At 43.2% G+C, this 16,725-nt stretch overlaps 1 protein-coding gene across 6 annotated transcripts in view; it reads right to left on the bottom strand.

Moving 5' to 3' along the window:
• DOCK11 (dedicator of cytokinesis 11) overlaps positions 1-16,725 on the bottom strand; it is a 182,668-nt gene that overhangs the window by 105,028 nt on the left and 60,915 nt on the right. For all 6 annotated transcript variants that reach the window (XM_035725508.1, XM_035725510.1, XM_035725507.1 and 3 more), the window contains 6 exons: positions 14,061-14,195; positions 11,239-11,416; positions 10,761-10,840; positions 8,636-8,719; positions 5,107-5,247; positions 3,694-3,906 (listed from right to left, as the gene is read on the bottom strand). In XM_035725508.1, coding sequence (XP_035581401.1) covers positions 3,694-3,906; positions 5,107-5,247; positions 8,636-8,719; positions 10,761-10,840; positions 11,239-11,416; positions 14,061-14,195 — 831 coding nt within the window. The remainder of the gene's footprint in view (positions 1-3,693; positions 3,907-5,106; positions 5,248-8,635; positions 8,720-10,760; positions 10,841-11,238; positions 11,417-14,060; positions 14,196-16,725) is intronic.

A 16,725-nucleotide genomic window follows, 5' to 3' on the forward strand; every position in this document is an offset into this window, starting at 1 on the left:
ACTGCTTGAGGTCAGGGAGACAAAACTACTTGATGGACCCAAGTCTCTCCTTTCCTGTGGTCACCCCATTGTCCCTCAGGAGGCCACTGAAGAGAAAGGCTCCAATGAACAGATGGGGAGGGCCTAGACTGGCCCCCAGACACCCACCGTCCACCAAACCCTGGGAGCTGCTTCTTCCTATAGATAATACTGCCGTTCGAGCAGCCTTGCTGGAAGGGCTGGGGCCACCGGACAGCCCTTTCTGGGAACTCTGGGGAACTGGGCAGTCTCCCTCTCTCCCGGGTAACACAGAACCAGTAAACACAGGGGTAAACACCTGGCCTTTGAAACCTGCTAGGCCTAGTTTCAGGTCCTGTTCCTCATCTTCTAAGTTCTGTGACCCCGGGCAAGCTACTGGACGGGCCCTGTGCCTCAATTTCCTCATCTGTAAAATGGGTATGGTAATAATACCCACCTACTTTGCTGGGGTGTTGTGAAAATAAGGGACTTGGTAAAGAAGCAAGAGAAATACAGTGGCACTTAAGAAGTGCTAAACTTGGGGTGCCTGGGGGGCTCAGTCAGCGAAGCGTCCGCCTTCGGCTCAGGTCATGATCTCTGGGTCTTGGGATCGAGTCCCGTGTCAGGCTCCCTGCTCAGCGGGGAGTCTGCTTCTCCCTCTGCCCATCCCCCCGTTCACGTGCTCTCCCTCTCTGCTCTCTCATAATAAAATCTAAATAAAATCTTAAAAAAAAAAAAAAAAACAAGGAAGTGCTAAACTTGTCACTGCTGAAAGATGGACAAGCTGGGATTCGGGTTCAGATCTGCCTACCTTTGGTCTCTCTCTGACATAGCACTGCTTCCTCAACCTAAACGGGAAGAAGTTGAGAAAAACACTTCTCCAAAATAAAATGTTCAACTAGTTGAAGTAAATGACCACTTCCCGGTCTCATCAGTTGGTCCGAAAAGGTTGCAGGACGATAAAGCCATCTGAGGCCACTGCCCATTGGGTCACCTTCCCACCTCTCCTCCGTGCTTCTCAGGCTTCTTCTCCCAACTCCCCCATCTTCTGTGCAGCCCCCTAAGTTAACTCCCACCCCCCGAACCCCCTTGCCTTGCAAACACCTCTGCTACCATTGCATGACAGGGTGCGGTACGTAATTACATTCTGCCAGCCATTGTTGACAGGGGTCTTTCCAACAGACCCAGGTTCCAATCCTGCCTTCACTGCTGTGGGCTGTGTAATGGTGGGCAGCTTACTTCACCTCGCGATCTGCCCTTCCCTCCCCTCCAAAACAGCCATAAGCACACTGTTTCACAAGACTATGACGATTACATGAGACACTGATGGAAAATTCTGGCATACAGGAGATACTGAAATAACTGTTGATTTTCTTCCTGACCTAAATTACAAGTGGGATGATGCCCACGACCACAGCTCAAACTCCATGCCTTGAACATACAGCTAAGTCCACTGAAGAAATAAAGTAAATATGTCATTGGCTTAAAAGGGCTTATTTGATACGGTGCAGAAAATTTTACACATAATTCAATGGCAGGTTCTCAAATTCTTTTACACTGTATTGCTCAATCTCTTCTAGAAGCGTATGCCATAGTCGTGAATGTTCACACATGTGACAAGCATAATCCATCTGAGTAACAAACTAAGAGGCGACGTAGGGACGCCTGGGTGGCTCAGTAGGTTAAGTGTCTGCCTTCAGCTCAGGTCATGATCCCAGGGTCCTGGGATCGAGCCCCGCATCAGGTTCCTTGCTCCGCAGGGAGCCTGCTTCTCCCTCTGCCCCTCCCCCTGCTTGTGCTCGCTCTCTCTCTCTCTCTCTCTCTCTCTGACAAAGAAATAAATAAAACCTTAAAAAAAAAAAGAGGCGATGTAAAACTACCACAGATCCAGAGCCCAAAGAGGGAAGTAACTGCACGTGTAAAATCTGTACCAATGAGCATAATCCCGAGCCCAGAAAACCCCAATGCTTGGTATTTATTCTAAGGAGGTAATTCAACAAGTGAGCTAACATGCATGCACAAGGATGTTCAATGCAATGTTACTTATGATATCCCAAAATGACAAATAGCCCAATTAGCTAGGTTGATGGAATACATTAGCCTTTAAGAATGTGAGTGATCCAGAGATACTGATATAGGATAAAAGTGATATTAAATAAATACAGTAGGTATAAAACGGCATGAACAGGATCTATTTTGTATAAGAACATACATAAGATCTATGTGTTTATACATACACAGAGATGTCTAGAAAGAGGTTGGCCAAAATGTTGACAGTTATTGTCTATGGGGGGGGTGACTTTTTCTTCTTTATGCGTTTTGTACTGTTTGGGTTTTCTACATAAGAATACATTTAGCTTTATAATCAAAAAAAAAAGGAACCACGTTTTTATTGGATTTATTTAAGATTTATATAAATCTTACAACGTGAGCTGCTTTGTTCTTGTGCCTCTTTCTAGTTTCAATTCTATGTCACAGTCTAGTTTCCTTTTAGTTGCAAAAGTCGGGAAGGAAGACCATGAATTCTGTCCTGCCTAACCTCTCGTGGCCTGCAGTGTGGTCGGAGGTCAAAATGCCAGGGACGTGTCAGGCTCCTTCTAAAGGGGCTTCTTTGCACCAGACAGGACAGAGAACGCGGCATTATGTATGTGACATAAGCCGTCCCCTCCCACTGCTCTTCAACCAGAACGCCTCGTATAAAGAGCCTTTATGCTCCATTAAAGCTACCTATTCATGTGGGGTCAGCATGGACACTGCCCGCTCGCACATGAAGCTCCCCAAATTCCGGACAACATGGGAGATTAGTTCTGGGGCATCTACCCCTCGGCCCCAGAGAGGAACGATTTTCTAGACGAATTTGATGGCCGGTGTGGGGGGTCTGGTTGCTGTGGGGGTCTGGCGGGCCAGGAATTTGAGGAACACTGATCTAACGGCACCTCAGCCAGGGGTGTAGCCGAACAGACACACGGAACCCCTGTCCTGTACTCGAACCTTCCAAAAACACAGCCTCCAATGTGACCGTCACAAGACTTGCCCTGACGGTGAAGTTTCATTCAGACGGGCACCTTCCCTTCCCTAATTTCCTTGTCTTCCTTGAACGCACTCAGAACTCCGTTGTCTGGTCAGCTGCCAGGCTTCAGCTGAAGTTCTGTAAAGTTCTGTACATGGCTCCTAAGTTTCTGCAAGGGGGTGCTTTTTGCTCTTGTCCTACGGAAAAATCTAATGGTATTCTAACAAATATCTGGAACTCGAGACGGCACACCAAAGGCAAAAACCAAAACCCAAACCCAGCTACCTACTCCTAACGGAGCTGGGGATTAGGGATGGGGGGGCTATGGCAGGGTCCATTTTTTCTTCGAAGAAACAAGCCTTTCGGGCACCCACCGCCTTGCTCACGAGTCGGCACAGGAGCGTGGGGGTGTGCCTGCATCTGTCGGTGTGACCTACATTCCAGCTCACAAAATGCTTCCTCTGAGGCTCACATCACGGTCCCAGCTGAAAATGTTACTTTGCTGAGGCAGTGCTAGCATATGCTGGTTTCCATCCTGGCCCTCCCACTTCAGTCCCCAGAAAAACACCTGGCCACTGACCTTACAAGAGATGGGAATGCCCGGGAAAACATCGGTCTGAGCAGGTGAAAGAACCCACGGGGCTGTTTCGATTTCTCACTCGGAAGGCTAAAAGGGGACTTGTTACCTGCTTTATGTAGCGTAACTGGGATTCAGCAATTCCATGAATGAAAGGCTCCGGGGAAGAGCTCGTCAGGTTTCCATCACCAGGCAGCTGGGCTGAAGGGCCCCACAGCATTTCCCGGACAGATGGGGGATTCAGGTCTACGTGGAAGTCGGCTGAAATCTTGCAGTTGTTCCTTACGTCAAATAAGGCGAGATTGATAAAAAAGGGTTCAACCTGGGAATGAAAACAATGACACTTGGAAGCGAAGACTTTTCGGGGGGGGGCATGGGGGAGGGACGCCAACGACAAAATAATGTTTTGATTCCTCGAGGCTCTGCGATTGCAGTTCCTTTCTGAGTATGGCATTTAGCTAAAATGGCATTAGGGCTCATTTGCATCTATCTCGAAGGAGTGCTCTAAAATAACAGGCTATCAAATGTCAGCTTTTGTCAGGTATAAATAATTCTGCAAGTTACACTTTCTTTAAAGGAGTAGAACTCAGAAGCCACATTTAAAGAACATCAATTGGTTTCTGAATAAAATGTAATTCTCCATGGGTTTACTGAAATCGCCGGAAAAAAAAAAAAAAACAAACAATGCCAATATTATCGAACAAAAATAAATCTTCCCTTTTGTTATGTTACAGCTTTACTAGATTATACCTTTAATAAGAGCTAATATCAGTCAACATCAAATGACTTGACAAAAGCTTTGCCCCATCAGCACTTTAGGAAGACACGATTCCTCCCTACAGATGGCATTTGAAAGCTGGTCACAAAGAGAAATCTCGTGCCAAGTGGCATAAAGATTAACCCTTTATACACGGGAAATCTGCTAGTGCATTTTAGCTACTCTGGAAGAGAATAAATCATCACTGTGAATTATCTGTCAAAGGCAAAACCAGAACCAAAAAACGGTGAGCATAAAATGCAGTCTCTTTGGTGATTTTACACTTACAGTTTCAAGTGTTTCTGAGTAACTCAAATGATCCACAACGACTCATAATTAGAATTTTTTCTGTGAAGAACAAAATGAATTCACCCTAGGAGAAGGAGTGAGACTCTGTATGCCCGCCTGGTTTGGGGGTTCCTCACTCATCACGATGAGCCAGTCTCACAAAAGAAGTCACATTCTCTGGCAGAATTCACAGCTTGGAGGATGGTCCAGCTTCAGGGACACATGTCCCTTTTGAATGTCAAGAGCCTACTCTATCTGCCATTTTGAATAGGTTGATACATTCACGAATCCTCTCAGGATGAAAACATATTCATATTTTGGCAAAAGAAAGGCATGTATGAAATGCCTCCATGTCAAATTTATCATAGCACGTAGCAATGGAATTTCCATCCCGTAAATTACGTCTAGTGATAAAAAAAGCAAAGCATGTCCTTAATGCACTGGTTTAAGGGACGTGGAAGGAAAAGTCATACATACATTTGTGGGTGGTCCTTTTGCATTGTCTCCAACTTGACCCAAGATATTGAAAGTTAAATCATGGCAGTTCACCAGGAAACGTTTATTGCACTTTTCCTCAAATGGCTTTATATCAGGTTCAATTCCTGAAAAGTCCAACCTCTACAAAACAGATGATAGTAAATCATTTCCAAAAAAAACAGGATTCATATTAATATAGGTCTATAAGTAATAATTGCAGAATCCTACGGTTCTCTATCCATTCTTCATTCAAACCCTTTTGTTCATTCAATACGTCTTTCTGGAGCTTTTAGAACACCAAGGTTCAAACACTGACAGTGAAATCCTAGAGGGAGATGATGAGACTCTGATGGCCTACGAAGCCTTATATGACAGGAGTCCTTACCTCCCTCAATCCTCTGACCTCATCTCCCACCACCCTTGCCTCTCCTCCACCCCCACTCTCTGTTCCAGCCACACTGGCCTCCTTGGTTATTTCTCCAACACACCAAGTACACTCCCACCTCAGGGCCTTTGCATCTGTGGTTCTCGCAGACAGATGCATGGCTCACTCCCTCATTTCATTCATGTCTCCCATCCACTGGCATTTCCACAGAGACCTTCCTTAACTCCCTAAGGGGACTGCACACTCTGACAGTCTACGCTCCCTTTCCTTGATTTAAGTCTTCGAACATGACTTTTCCCTATGTCCTTAGTTATTATTAGCCTTCCCCACAAAATACGTGTTCCAGTATGGTAGAGGCTGTGTCTTTTATGAAGCGTACGGGAGGCAAAACGGCCATGAATGGACATGAGAGGCGTCAAGAATAACACGATGGTCTCTAACTTAGACAATTCGACAACTCGACTGTGCCGTCATGAACTTGGTTGCAAGATAACAAGGAATGGTTGATGTGGGGGAGGAGTGGAGACGGTGAGCTCAGTTCGGGACGTGTCCCGTTTGAGGTGAGGTTACTAAGTGGCTGGGAAAACAGCAGAGGTCTGGGTTGGAGAGCTGAATTAGGTAGGGAGTCAGCAGCAGCTAGACCCTAGGGACCACCTACATTTCAACGATGAACAGAGAGAGGGGCGTCTGCTTCGAAAAGTGATAAACACTGAGCTCAGCTTCTAATAGAGCTGGGGGATGTGCCCTGACTGCCACAGAGATAATTTTTTTTTAATGATTGGTATTTCAAAAAAAATTTTTTTTAAGTTTTAAAAACAGATATTGGGAGTCAAGGATTCCTTTCAGCAAGGGAGGAATCTGTCCCTCCTCAAAGAAACTCCTAGAATCCTCCTCCTCGGCTCACACAGTTCAGGCAATCTGAGTTCATCCCGTTCATTCTGAGTATCTGAACAGACTTTATGTTCTGTTCACAAATGGGAGGAAAAGTATAGATTGTGGGACCACTTACGATACTTTAAGACCCAAGACAAGGCAGGCGGGAAATGACTGGGTGAATCTGGATAGAATATACCGCCAATGCGGAAAACTCAAGCCAAGAAACACAAGAATTTTTCTCAACTGCCTAAGTAATTCAAGCCAAAACAGGTATTGTGCCGGAAGAGTGTTGGATAATTATAGCCATTCTGACCTAGCCTGCATCACTGACAAAATCCTCCTTCTAGGGGCCTAAGTATAATATTCGTACCTGAAAGTGCCATCCCCCACCCCCCGCCCCTGGAGTCTATTTATCTACAAACCGAATACAAATGTGTGGGACTAGACAGCTCCCTCTTGAACACTTATCTCTGGAGCCAGCAGAAGCAAGCCATTGCCATGGAGATCAATTCTAATTTCCGCCCATTTATCTGCTCTCCCTTCTACCTTATTCAGACAGTGGAATGCGAAGAGAAACTGGACTAAACCACCCCAGCCCCCAAATCCTTTCCCTTCTGAGGCCCGTGAGTCCGAATGCTGGGACACGGGGCCTTTCCCAGTAGTCCCGAGTTGGAGCTGTCTCCTTTGGTTAGGGTTTCCTTATTCTCTAAGGTCAGTGGTAGAAAGATCTCTCTCTCTAAACATCGTACTGTGGTCAAAAGAGAAGGCTGACATCCTCGGATGGCACTAAGACTCAACACATACAGCACAGATTTCTCTGCGAGGACACTGCCTTCTGGAATCAACATTAAATTCAACTGTCCTGCGCTTTAAAGTTTCATCACGGCTCTGAATTCCTCACTGGCTGTCATAGCTCACTGATAACTGATGTTATGTTTGAGTTCACTGCCATGACCACAAAAACACTACACCACGAATTTTTTTAAAGACACTGGATTGAGTTTCAACCACAGTCAATTGGCTTCTTTGTATACAATGAAAGAGCCTGACATGTCCAATTAGAGCCCAATCATGGAGGGGTTCGGGGCCGGGGTGGGGGGGGATGCTCTATAAAAGGCTCAGACTTGCCTGCAACAAGCAACTTTCTGAATGAGTATCTTAGAACTAACACTCTCAAGACCCGCTATACTTTTTTTTTTTAACATCACATAACTTACACAAACAGTATCATACTGCTATGAAAAAAAGTAGGAGATGAAGCTTTTTTTTTTTTTTTTTTTTTTTCCCCAAATAATTTTTTTTTCTTGTGTGGTATTTTTATTAAGGAAAAATGTCTGCATTATATATAGACTATATACTTTTCCCATTTCAAACTAAAAGAAAGAAAACTTAATTAGAAAACCATTCGCAGCAGAAAGAAGAAACAACAAAATCAGTCTTCCCCCAATTACATTTTGACGATCTGGAAATGAGGGGAAAAAAAACCATAATGCACATATAATGCAAACTTCTCTATTTCAAAAAAATAATCCCCCAATTTTAATTATAAGTCTCATGTAGAAAAAAGTGAAAAAAATCATCTTTCCCCAAATAATTTCATTTTTCTCGTGAAATACGTTAAGAAAAATATGTGTAAGAGTTACATACAGTTGACTCCTTCTATTTAAACAAATCAGCAATTCGATCAGAAAATAGGGATTTAAATATGAGCCGCATAGATCTTCGTACAAAGAGGACCTCACTCTCATGAAAGCGGGTGAGATACAAAAACGCACATAAGCCTGCACTTCCCGGCACCACTTTCCACTGAAAGTGGGATTAAGCCAGACATGAACGTTATCCCAGTTCCAAGGCCTCCATCAGGAGTGGAAAATAAACTGCATTCCTCATATGACTTGGTGTTCTTTAAACTGCAGATACTCACTGCTACTAGATCACACTTGTATTTAGTGGGTTAAAAGCGCAGGAACCATCTTTAAACAGTCTTTCATTTATTTCTTTTGAGGAGTGAGATGAGATGAAAAGAAATACAGGGAATGGAGGGGAAAAACAAAACAAAACATGTGTATTCAATCCCCAACTATTTGCATCTGTGCCAGTCTCCTGAGGGAAGTCAGTTAGGCTACCTGTTCGAAGTGAACATGATGAATATAAGGCAATAGGTATCGCCCAGGGGTACAGAAATCGGTGATTTCAACATTTCACAGACATTGTTCATTTAAATAAGCGACAATTCTATGGTTATTTAAAGAAATATATCTTTAATACCTGGACCTCCGAATCAAAAGAAAAGAGATTCTGTCTTCCATCCCCTCTACTGAGTTTGTTTAGCTGTTCAGTTTCTCTGCCATACTAAAATTAAAAATACACCAAATATTACTTCATTTCCTTCAAATGAGTATTAAATAACATTTATTTATTTATTTATTTTTTGCTCTGTACTTATGATCACCTTTTTAAAAAAAAAAAAAATACAACTTTACCGCAGCCAAATGGAAGAAACGCATAGACAAAGTACGGGAATAGGGGCACGGTGCCTTCAATGCTCTCTCCAGGCATGCCATACCCCAGCACGTCAATGTGTTCACCAACCCAGTAAATAACATTTAAATAATTAGTTTGTGCAGGGCGCCTGACTGGCTCAGTCGGTAGAGCATGCGACTCTTGATCTCAGGATCGTGAGTTTGAGTCCCACCTTGGGTGTAAAGATTACTTAAAATTATCTCATCTGGGAAACCATCATCTGACAGATCTTCAAAAATATACTACTCCCCGGGCGCCTGGGTGGCTCAGCCGGTTAAGTGGCCGCCTTCGGCTCAGGTCATGATTCCAGGGTCCTGGGATCGAGTCCCGCATCGGGTTCCCTGCTCAGCGGGGAGCCTGCTTCTCCCTTTCCCTCTGCCTGCCTCTCTGCCTACTTGTTTTCTCTCTCTCTATGTCAAATAAATAAATAAAATCTTTAAATATATATATATATATATATATATACACACACACACACACTACTCCCCATCTCCATTTACTTAAGATGGATAAAAAAAACGCTTGCTGGGTGAGAGTCACCACCACTAGGACCCATGATAAGCTACAGATCAGGTTCTTACACTTTTTATGCGTCTCTCATAACATCAAGAATATTGCTTAGCCCACCGGTGTACAAAAAAAAAAAAAAGAAAGAAAGAAAGAAAGAAAGGAATCCAAGAGATTTGAACGCAAAAGAAAAATAAATGACAAAACATTCTCTCTTCCATAGTCAGTGTGTGCTAGCCATGGGATATACATAATTCTGATTCCAACACTTTAGGAAAAACATAGTGGGCTGCAGAGCCTAGAATGTCAAAGACTCAGAAAGGATACGTTAACATCAACAAAATCATGGAAAACCTAGATCAAGGGATCATGAGTGTGTTCCTAAGTTTTGAAAAACTATGAAGTTTGAGGGGGGTAATTTTTTGTTAAGAGAAGGATAAAATTAAAGTAGAAAAAATAACTTCTAAGCTTGTGTAACTTACTAGTCTAGGAAGAGGAACAAAGTAAAAAATATAAATAGGTTTAATGAGGATTTAAATGAATAAATGGGTTATAACCCACTCTTCTACAGTATAGAGTCCACATAGTAAAATATGTAACCTATTAAGATAGGTATGATAATCGCCTCTACACTTTATAAATTAGCCCATTTCAAACTCCAAACAGTGGAGTAATTAACACAAATGATGTCTGGTCACCAAAATCTTTGGTGTAAGATTTTGTTTATTTATTTGAGAGAGGGGAGGGAGGAAGAGCATGAGCGGGGGCGGAGCAGAGGGAGAAGCAGAGTCCCCACAGAGCAGAGAGCCTGATGCACGGCTCAATCCCAGGACCCCAGGATCATGACCTGAGCCGAAGGCAGACGCTTAACCGACTGAGCCACCCAGGCGCCCCTGGTCACCAAAATCTTTATCTGATGAAATTATTCATATGTATATACACATATGTATTTACACATAGACAGAATATGTGATTGTCATATGAAGTTAACATATGCAAATCATTAGATTGAACATCATGTCCGATCTGTATCAATAGCCCCTTGAATGAAGAATATTTATTTTATGAATGACATATAGTAATTATGCTGAATAAGAAGGAACATCAATAAAGTCCCAAAAATCTGAAAGTACCTCCTGACATCTAGAAAAAAAAAAGTAATAAGATTTTCCAAACTGTTAGTCGGCCCTTTAAGTCCAACTTTAGGAGTATAACTTTTCTCTTACAATCTCTACCTGTTTCACTAATTTGCCATGGTTTTTAACTTAGAAATGACATTGCCAAATGGAATCCAGCATTTAAACTTTAATAGCTAACCCTGCATTGTCTCACTTGAAGGCAAGTTGCCATAAGAAAGATGTACCTTCATCAGTTCCGGATGCATGCTCCTTTCCAAACTGGCCATGATGTTCTCGGCTTTTCCTTGGCTGCTAGTTTCATCTTCTGCAAATTCATTAAAAGCAGATGTTCCAAACCATGCAGACCATTACTAATCACCTAAGAGGAATATCCTAACTATCTCTCTCACCCCATCCTCTCCTACTAGATTTACTGCAAAGAATTTTGATGATGAAAGCACAGGGAAAACTTTAATGGACTTTTGACAATCTGCCATGAATTCCCTATCCATTTTAGTCTGGTTATATTTCAAGTGTCAGAACCCCATGCAGCATCAACTCTTAAAAAAAAAAAAAAATCTATCAACCTCCACAGTTATTTCTAATGAGGAAGTAGGTCAACCTTCAAGATTAAGAATTCTGTATTCACCCTACACAAAGGACATTCCCACAGATTAAAGATAAGAGCTTTACCTCGATAACGAATCATTTAAAAATTCTGACCTTGGGTTGTTTCTACTGTCTCCTTTTTCTCTTGCACTAAACTGTCGGTATTGATCTGAATAATCTTTTTCAAAGTTAGCAACCATTCCTCCATTTCCTGCTCAGTTTCAGCAGCCAGATAATGGCTATACTTATCTAGCATCTTGAGTTCAAATGCGTGACGGCGCATTTTGGGGCACTAGAGAGAAAAAGAAAAAGCATGTGTTCAGTTAGTTTAGTTACCCTTTCAATATTAGACTTCATTCGTTTATTTATTTTTACCTGAGCTCAGCACATACACACGTCAGTACTGTCATGAAAGAACTGCTTCTTTCAACAAGAAATAGAAACTCCCAGACGATGAAGGACTGTGTCAAATGTACCTCTGTTATTCCCCTCACTACTGAGCACAGTGCTATATGCACAAAGTTGGCATGAGGTACTACTTGTTGAGCGAATATTATTATGTAAGGCCCTTTCCCAACTTCCACATCTAGAGAATCCAACTGCCACCATAAAAATCAGCAAATGTTTGTAACAATTTCTACCCTGCTGCAAGTTTGTCTTGCATATTTATAGATTTTCAAAATCAGCCCTTGAAAACAGGCTCAAATGGGATCTGAAAGAAACCTGGTACTTGTTTCACATCACACCATAAAACGCACTACCGATACCAAGTTCACGGTACCATGCATGATATGAAGTGCATCAAATGAGCACAATAGAAGACTAGAGTTGGATCACATTAGACGGCGACTCGCAGTAAAAAATATGGAAATGACTCATGCTGAACACTAGCACAGAAGGAAAACAAAAGCCACCTCCTTTGCTCAAACATGATGACGCCTTCTTTTATACTACCACCTTCTCTGTCGTGACAAAAGAAGTGACACACTCTCCCCCCTCCTAAATACCTCGGCATTAATTTCAAGAAAGGCTCACGAATCCATCATTTCCCACTACATGGCCATCATTCAAGAAGGAACCAAGAAAGATCCTCCTTCTCATCTTCAAAGTAGATTAAAGGATGAAATTAAACGGCTGTAGCAAGTCCTCAAGATTTATATATTTGAAAATATTTGGGAGGGGGAATCATAAATAGATGGGGAAAGCAGAGGCAGGGAACACTATAAAGGAAGGGCAAAATCCGGACTAGACTGAGAAAAGCTGGGAATCGTGTGCCCTCTTTCTTCCAGTAAGATAAGAAAGCTGTTTATTTATTTATAAATACTTATATATTTTTTCTATTTTATATATAAGCTTTTCTATTTTATATATATTTTATATATTTATGTTATATATTTTATATATATGTTCATATACTAAATATATTTATAGTATATGTATTTTATATATTATATATATACATGAAGATACTTTTTTTTAAAGATTTTATTTATTTGAGGGAGAGAATGAGAGAGAGAGAGAGCGAGAGCACATGAGAGAGGGGAGGGTCAGAGGGAGAAGCAGACTCCCCGCCAAGCAGAGAACCCGATGCTGGACTCGATCCCAGGACTCCAGGATCATGACCTGAGCCGAAGGCAGTCGCTTAACCAACCGAGCCACCGAGGCGCCCATGAAGATACCTTTCATTCACATAGATCTTTATTTTTTTTAAATGTTTTTTATTCAATCCACACGACAATCTCATTTGAGTGGGATTAATAATAAGTGGGATTCAGTGGAACTGACAATAAGATTCAGGTAGGACGAGCGCCCTGAACCAGCACCTTCCACCTCCCCGGCAGCTAAGTGCTCCTTCAAGTCAGCCATGCCACCCAGGCTCTGTAGTGATGGCTCCTTCTCTCGGCCAACGGACTTCTTATTTAGATCATCTCTCGGCCCTGTGCCGCACTGCATCTCTGTCCACGCCCCCTCAGTAATTCACATCAGCAAACATTTGTTAAGCTGCTCCTGGGTGCACAACACTGCTGATTATTACAGGGGACACGGACATGAGCAAGACATGGTCTCTAGAATCCTGGAAGGAATATGCAGGATGAACCACAAATTGGAGTATGATTTCAGTTCTAGGACACGGACATGAGTAAGACATGGTCTCTAGAATCCTGGAAGGAATATGCAGGATGAACCACAAATTGGAGTATGATTTCAGTTCTAGGACGGAGGAAAAAACACAGTGGTGCACAGGGCAGGGGGAGCTCCCTTCCATGTGGTGGGCATGAGGGTGAGGAGAGAAACAGAAAACATCTCACGGCATAAGAGCCATTTGAACGGAATCTTGAAAGATAAGGTTCAAACAGGAAGAGAAGGGGAAAGTGTATGCCAAGCAGAGAGACAAGTGGAAGAAAGACAAATACACCTAGAGTGGCTAGAGCGCAAAGTGTCTACAGGGTGCGGGGGGCATGAGGTTAGAAGGTAGGCTGAGGCCAAATCACCATGACCTGCAAGGTCATGGTAAGAGCTTTAGCTCTCCCTCTGCAAGATAATAAATCAAGAGCCAAAAGGTTTTAAGTAGGCAAGCGAAGGACCCCAGCTCTGTCTTCGGAGGATGCACTACAGCAAGGCAACAAATCAGAGGGCAGGAAGGCAAAACTGGGCAAGAGAGGACAAAAGGGAGAACCAGAGGAAGGGCAGTGGGAGTGGAGAGAAGGTAAGAGATCAAGAAGCACTGTGGAACCCGACTCCAAAGGCCTGGGTAAACACTTGAATTCTCGCACAGAGCGAGAATCGGGCACCGGAGAGGATTCTAAGGTTCCTAGTATAAATGTGTTGGTGGATGGAGATGCCATTGACCACGACAGAAAAATGCAGAGGTTCTTAATAGTTGATCAATAAGCCTCTTCAAGAAAGAGGAGAAAAGGTGATTTCGATAGCCCTACCTGAACAACGTCAATGCAGGCGTCCAAGTAGATGCAACCTTTAGACTCTTTGGAGTTTTTCTCATCTTTGTAGGAGTTGAGACTGTATGAACCGTCAGTAAGCTGAGTCAAGTAAAAATACCGTCTCTTGAATACCTGTAGGGGAAAGACCAGCAATGATACATTTTTTGAACATTTAAACAGCTTCTTTGCACTAAAAGCCTTCAAGGGCTTGACACAGCCATTATATCTGGACAATCTTCACACACCTCTGAGAAGTCATTAGGAATTACAATTACCTTCACTTTTTAAGACGAAAAATTTGAAGTCAAGTGATTTCCCTCTCAGTTCATCTACAGCAGATGACTTTTTAACACTTGATTATGTTTTTTTTTTTTAATTTCATTTATCTACTTGATTGAGAGAGACACAGCGAGAGAGGGAACACCAGCGGGGGGGAGTGGGAGAGGGAGAAGCCGACTCCCCGCCGAGCAGGGAGCCCGATGCGGGGCTCGATCCCCGGGACCCTGAGATCATGACCTGAGCCGAAGGCAGGCGCTTAGCCGACTGAGCCACCCAGGCGCCCCCATTTTAACACTTTGAAGTTGAGAAAGCATTTTTGTATCCGAGTCACTGTCCGTTTCACTACTGCGTCCTTTTCCCACTTAACTGCAAAACCATAACTGGATTCTGATCATTTCATTCACGTCACCGCGACTCCAAGTATAAGTACAAAAATGTTTTAAATGAAAAAAAAAATAAAAACTATACAGCTAAAAAATCAAACCAAAAGACAAAATATATATACATACTCATGCCCCCCATCGTACATACTCACCTCACCTGCACCCCTCACTGCCCTCACCTACGCTGTCCCACGCCCCCACTTCTGAAACTCCAGCTAACAGCGCACTGCCAGGGAAACACCAAGAGTCACTGGTTGCCTCCCGGTTGTCACTGAGTGCCCCGAATGCTGAGATTTGCGTCAATGAGGCCACTGGGATTGTGCCATCCGTTTGAAATTAGGCATTCACAACAGTGAAGGAGGAACCTGTTGCTACAACTCATAGCGAAACCCAAAGGAAGGGGGGAAAGGAGGAAGACTGCTGGATTCATTCATGCTAGCCCTCTAGGCTCCCCTAGAAAGTCTTAGACCTGATCTAAGACATTAAATGGGGAATTTGGAGCTCTCTGATGAGCCTATGCTTCTTTTAATAAGCCACAGACCGGGGCGCCTGGGTGGCTCAGTCGGTGAAGCGACTGCCTTCGGCTCAGGTCATGATCTCAGGGTCCCGGGGTTCGAGCCCCGCATCGGGCTCCCTGCTCGGCGGGGAGTCGGCTTCTCCCTCTCCCTCTGCCCCTCCCTCCCTCCCACCGCCCCGCTCCGTTCATGCTCTATTTCTCTCAAATAAATAAATAAAATCTTAAAAAAAAAATAAGCCACAGACTGCAGACTGTATCAAGCATCTGTTATAGTAAAATTCCCCCAGATGACAGATCTAAAATCGGTTCGGGAATGGAAAGGGACTAGGACATGGGCTCTGGGTGATGACTGCGGAAGCGCTTTCCTATGCTTCTCGTCTTACATAAGTTGGCTTTAAGATTTAAGCTTGCCACTTTCAATCGCCCATCTGATTCCCCAGTATGATCTTGGACTATTTCAAGAACTTTAATTATGCAAAGAGTATTATTTGGCAGGCTCATTCTTGAAAATGACTTAATTTCTGGCAAAGTATCTGAAATATCAACAATCTATTTTTCCATAGCATGAATAAGCAAAATATATACATGTTAGACAGCATTTCTTTTTAGGAAAACCAGGAAAGAGAAATAATATGCTTGTAGTTATTTTTGACTTGTTTCAATATCACTGATTTTGGAACGAATGACAAAAATGTACCAGTGTGAGGAACACCCTAACAGGTTAGACTGGTAAACGCTACAGCTTCCATTTCAGGGAGTGGCCACGTGGCTTTGTACAGTATCAACAGAAAGGAGTCCAAACAGAAAATATCACTTTGCTTTGCAATGCCAATCAAGTGAATGTTACTACATAGGTACAGAAAATGTGTGTGAGATGAGAATATATACTCCTCATTATTTGATTCACCCACATTTAAGTTTCCTGGAGCTATAACTAAAGTTATAACTAAGTCTAGACTCACATACAAGGAAAATGCTAATCATAGTGCTGATTACACACACACACACAGAAACACACAGTTGAGTCTTGGACAACATGGGTATGAACCGCACAGGTCCACTTACACGTGGATTTAAAAAAAAAATACATTTTACAGTACTGTAAACGTATTTTTCTTCCTTTTTTTTTTTTTTACAATTTTGTTTCTTTGAGAGAGAGAGCATGGGCGGGGGCGGGGGGGTAGTGAGGGGCTGAGGGGAAAAGCAGACTCCCTGCTGAGCCTCTAGAGAGCCCAAGAATGGGCTCGATCCCAGGACCCCGAGATCATGACCAGAGCCGAAGGCAGATGCTTAACCGACCGAGCCACCCAGGCAGCCCCCCTCCTTATGACTTTCTTTTTTTTTTTTTTTAAGATTTTATTTATTTAATTGACAGAGGGAGAGAGACACACAGTGAGAGCAGGAACACAAGCAGTGGGAGCGGGCGAGGGGGAAGCAGGCCTCCCGCCGAGCAGGGAGCCCGATGTGGGGCTCGATCCCAGGA

The sequence above is a fragment of the Zalophus californianus genome, chromosome X (assembly GCF_009762305.2).
Source record: "Zalophus californianus isolate mZalCal1 chromosome X, mZalCal1.pri.v2, whole genome shotgun sequence".
NCBI lineage: Eukaryota > Metazoa > Chordata > Mammalia > Carnivora > Otariidae > Zalophus > Zalophus californianus.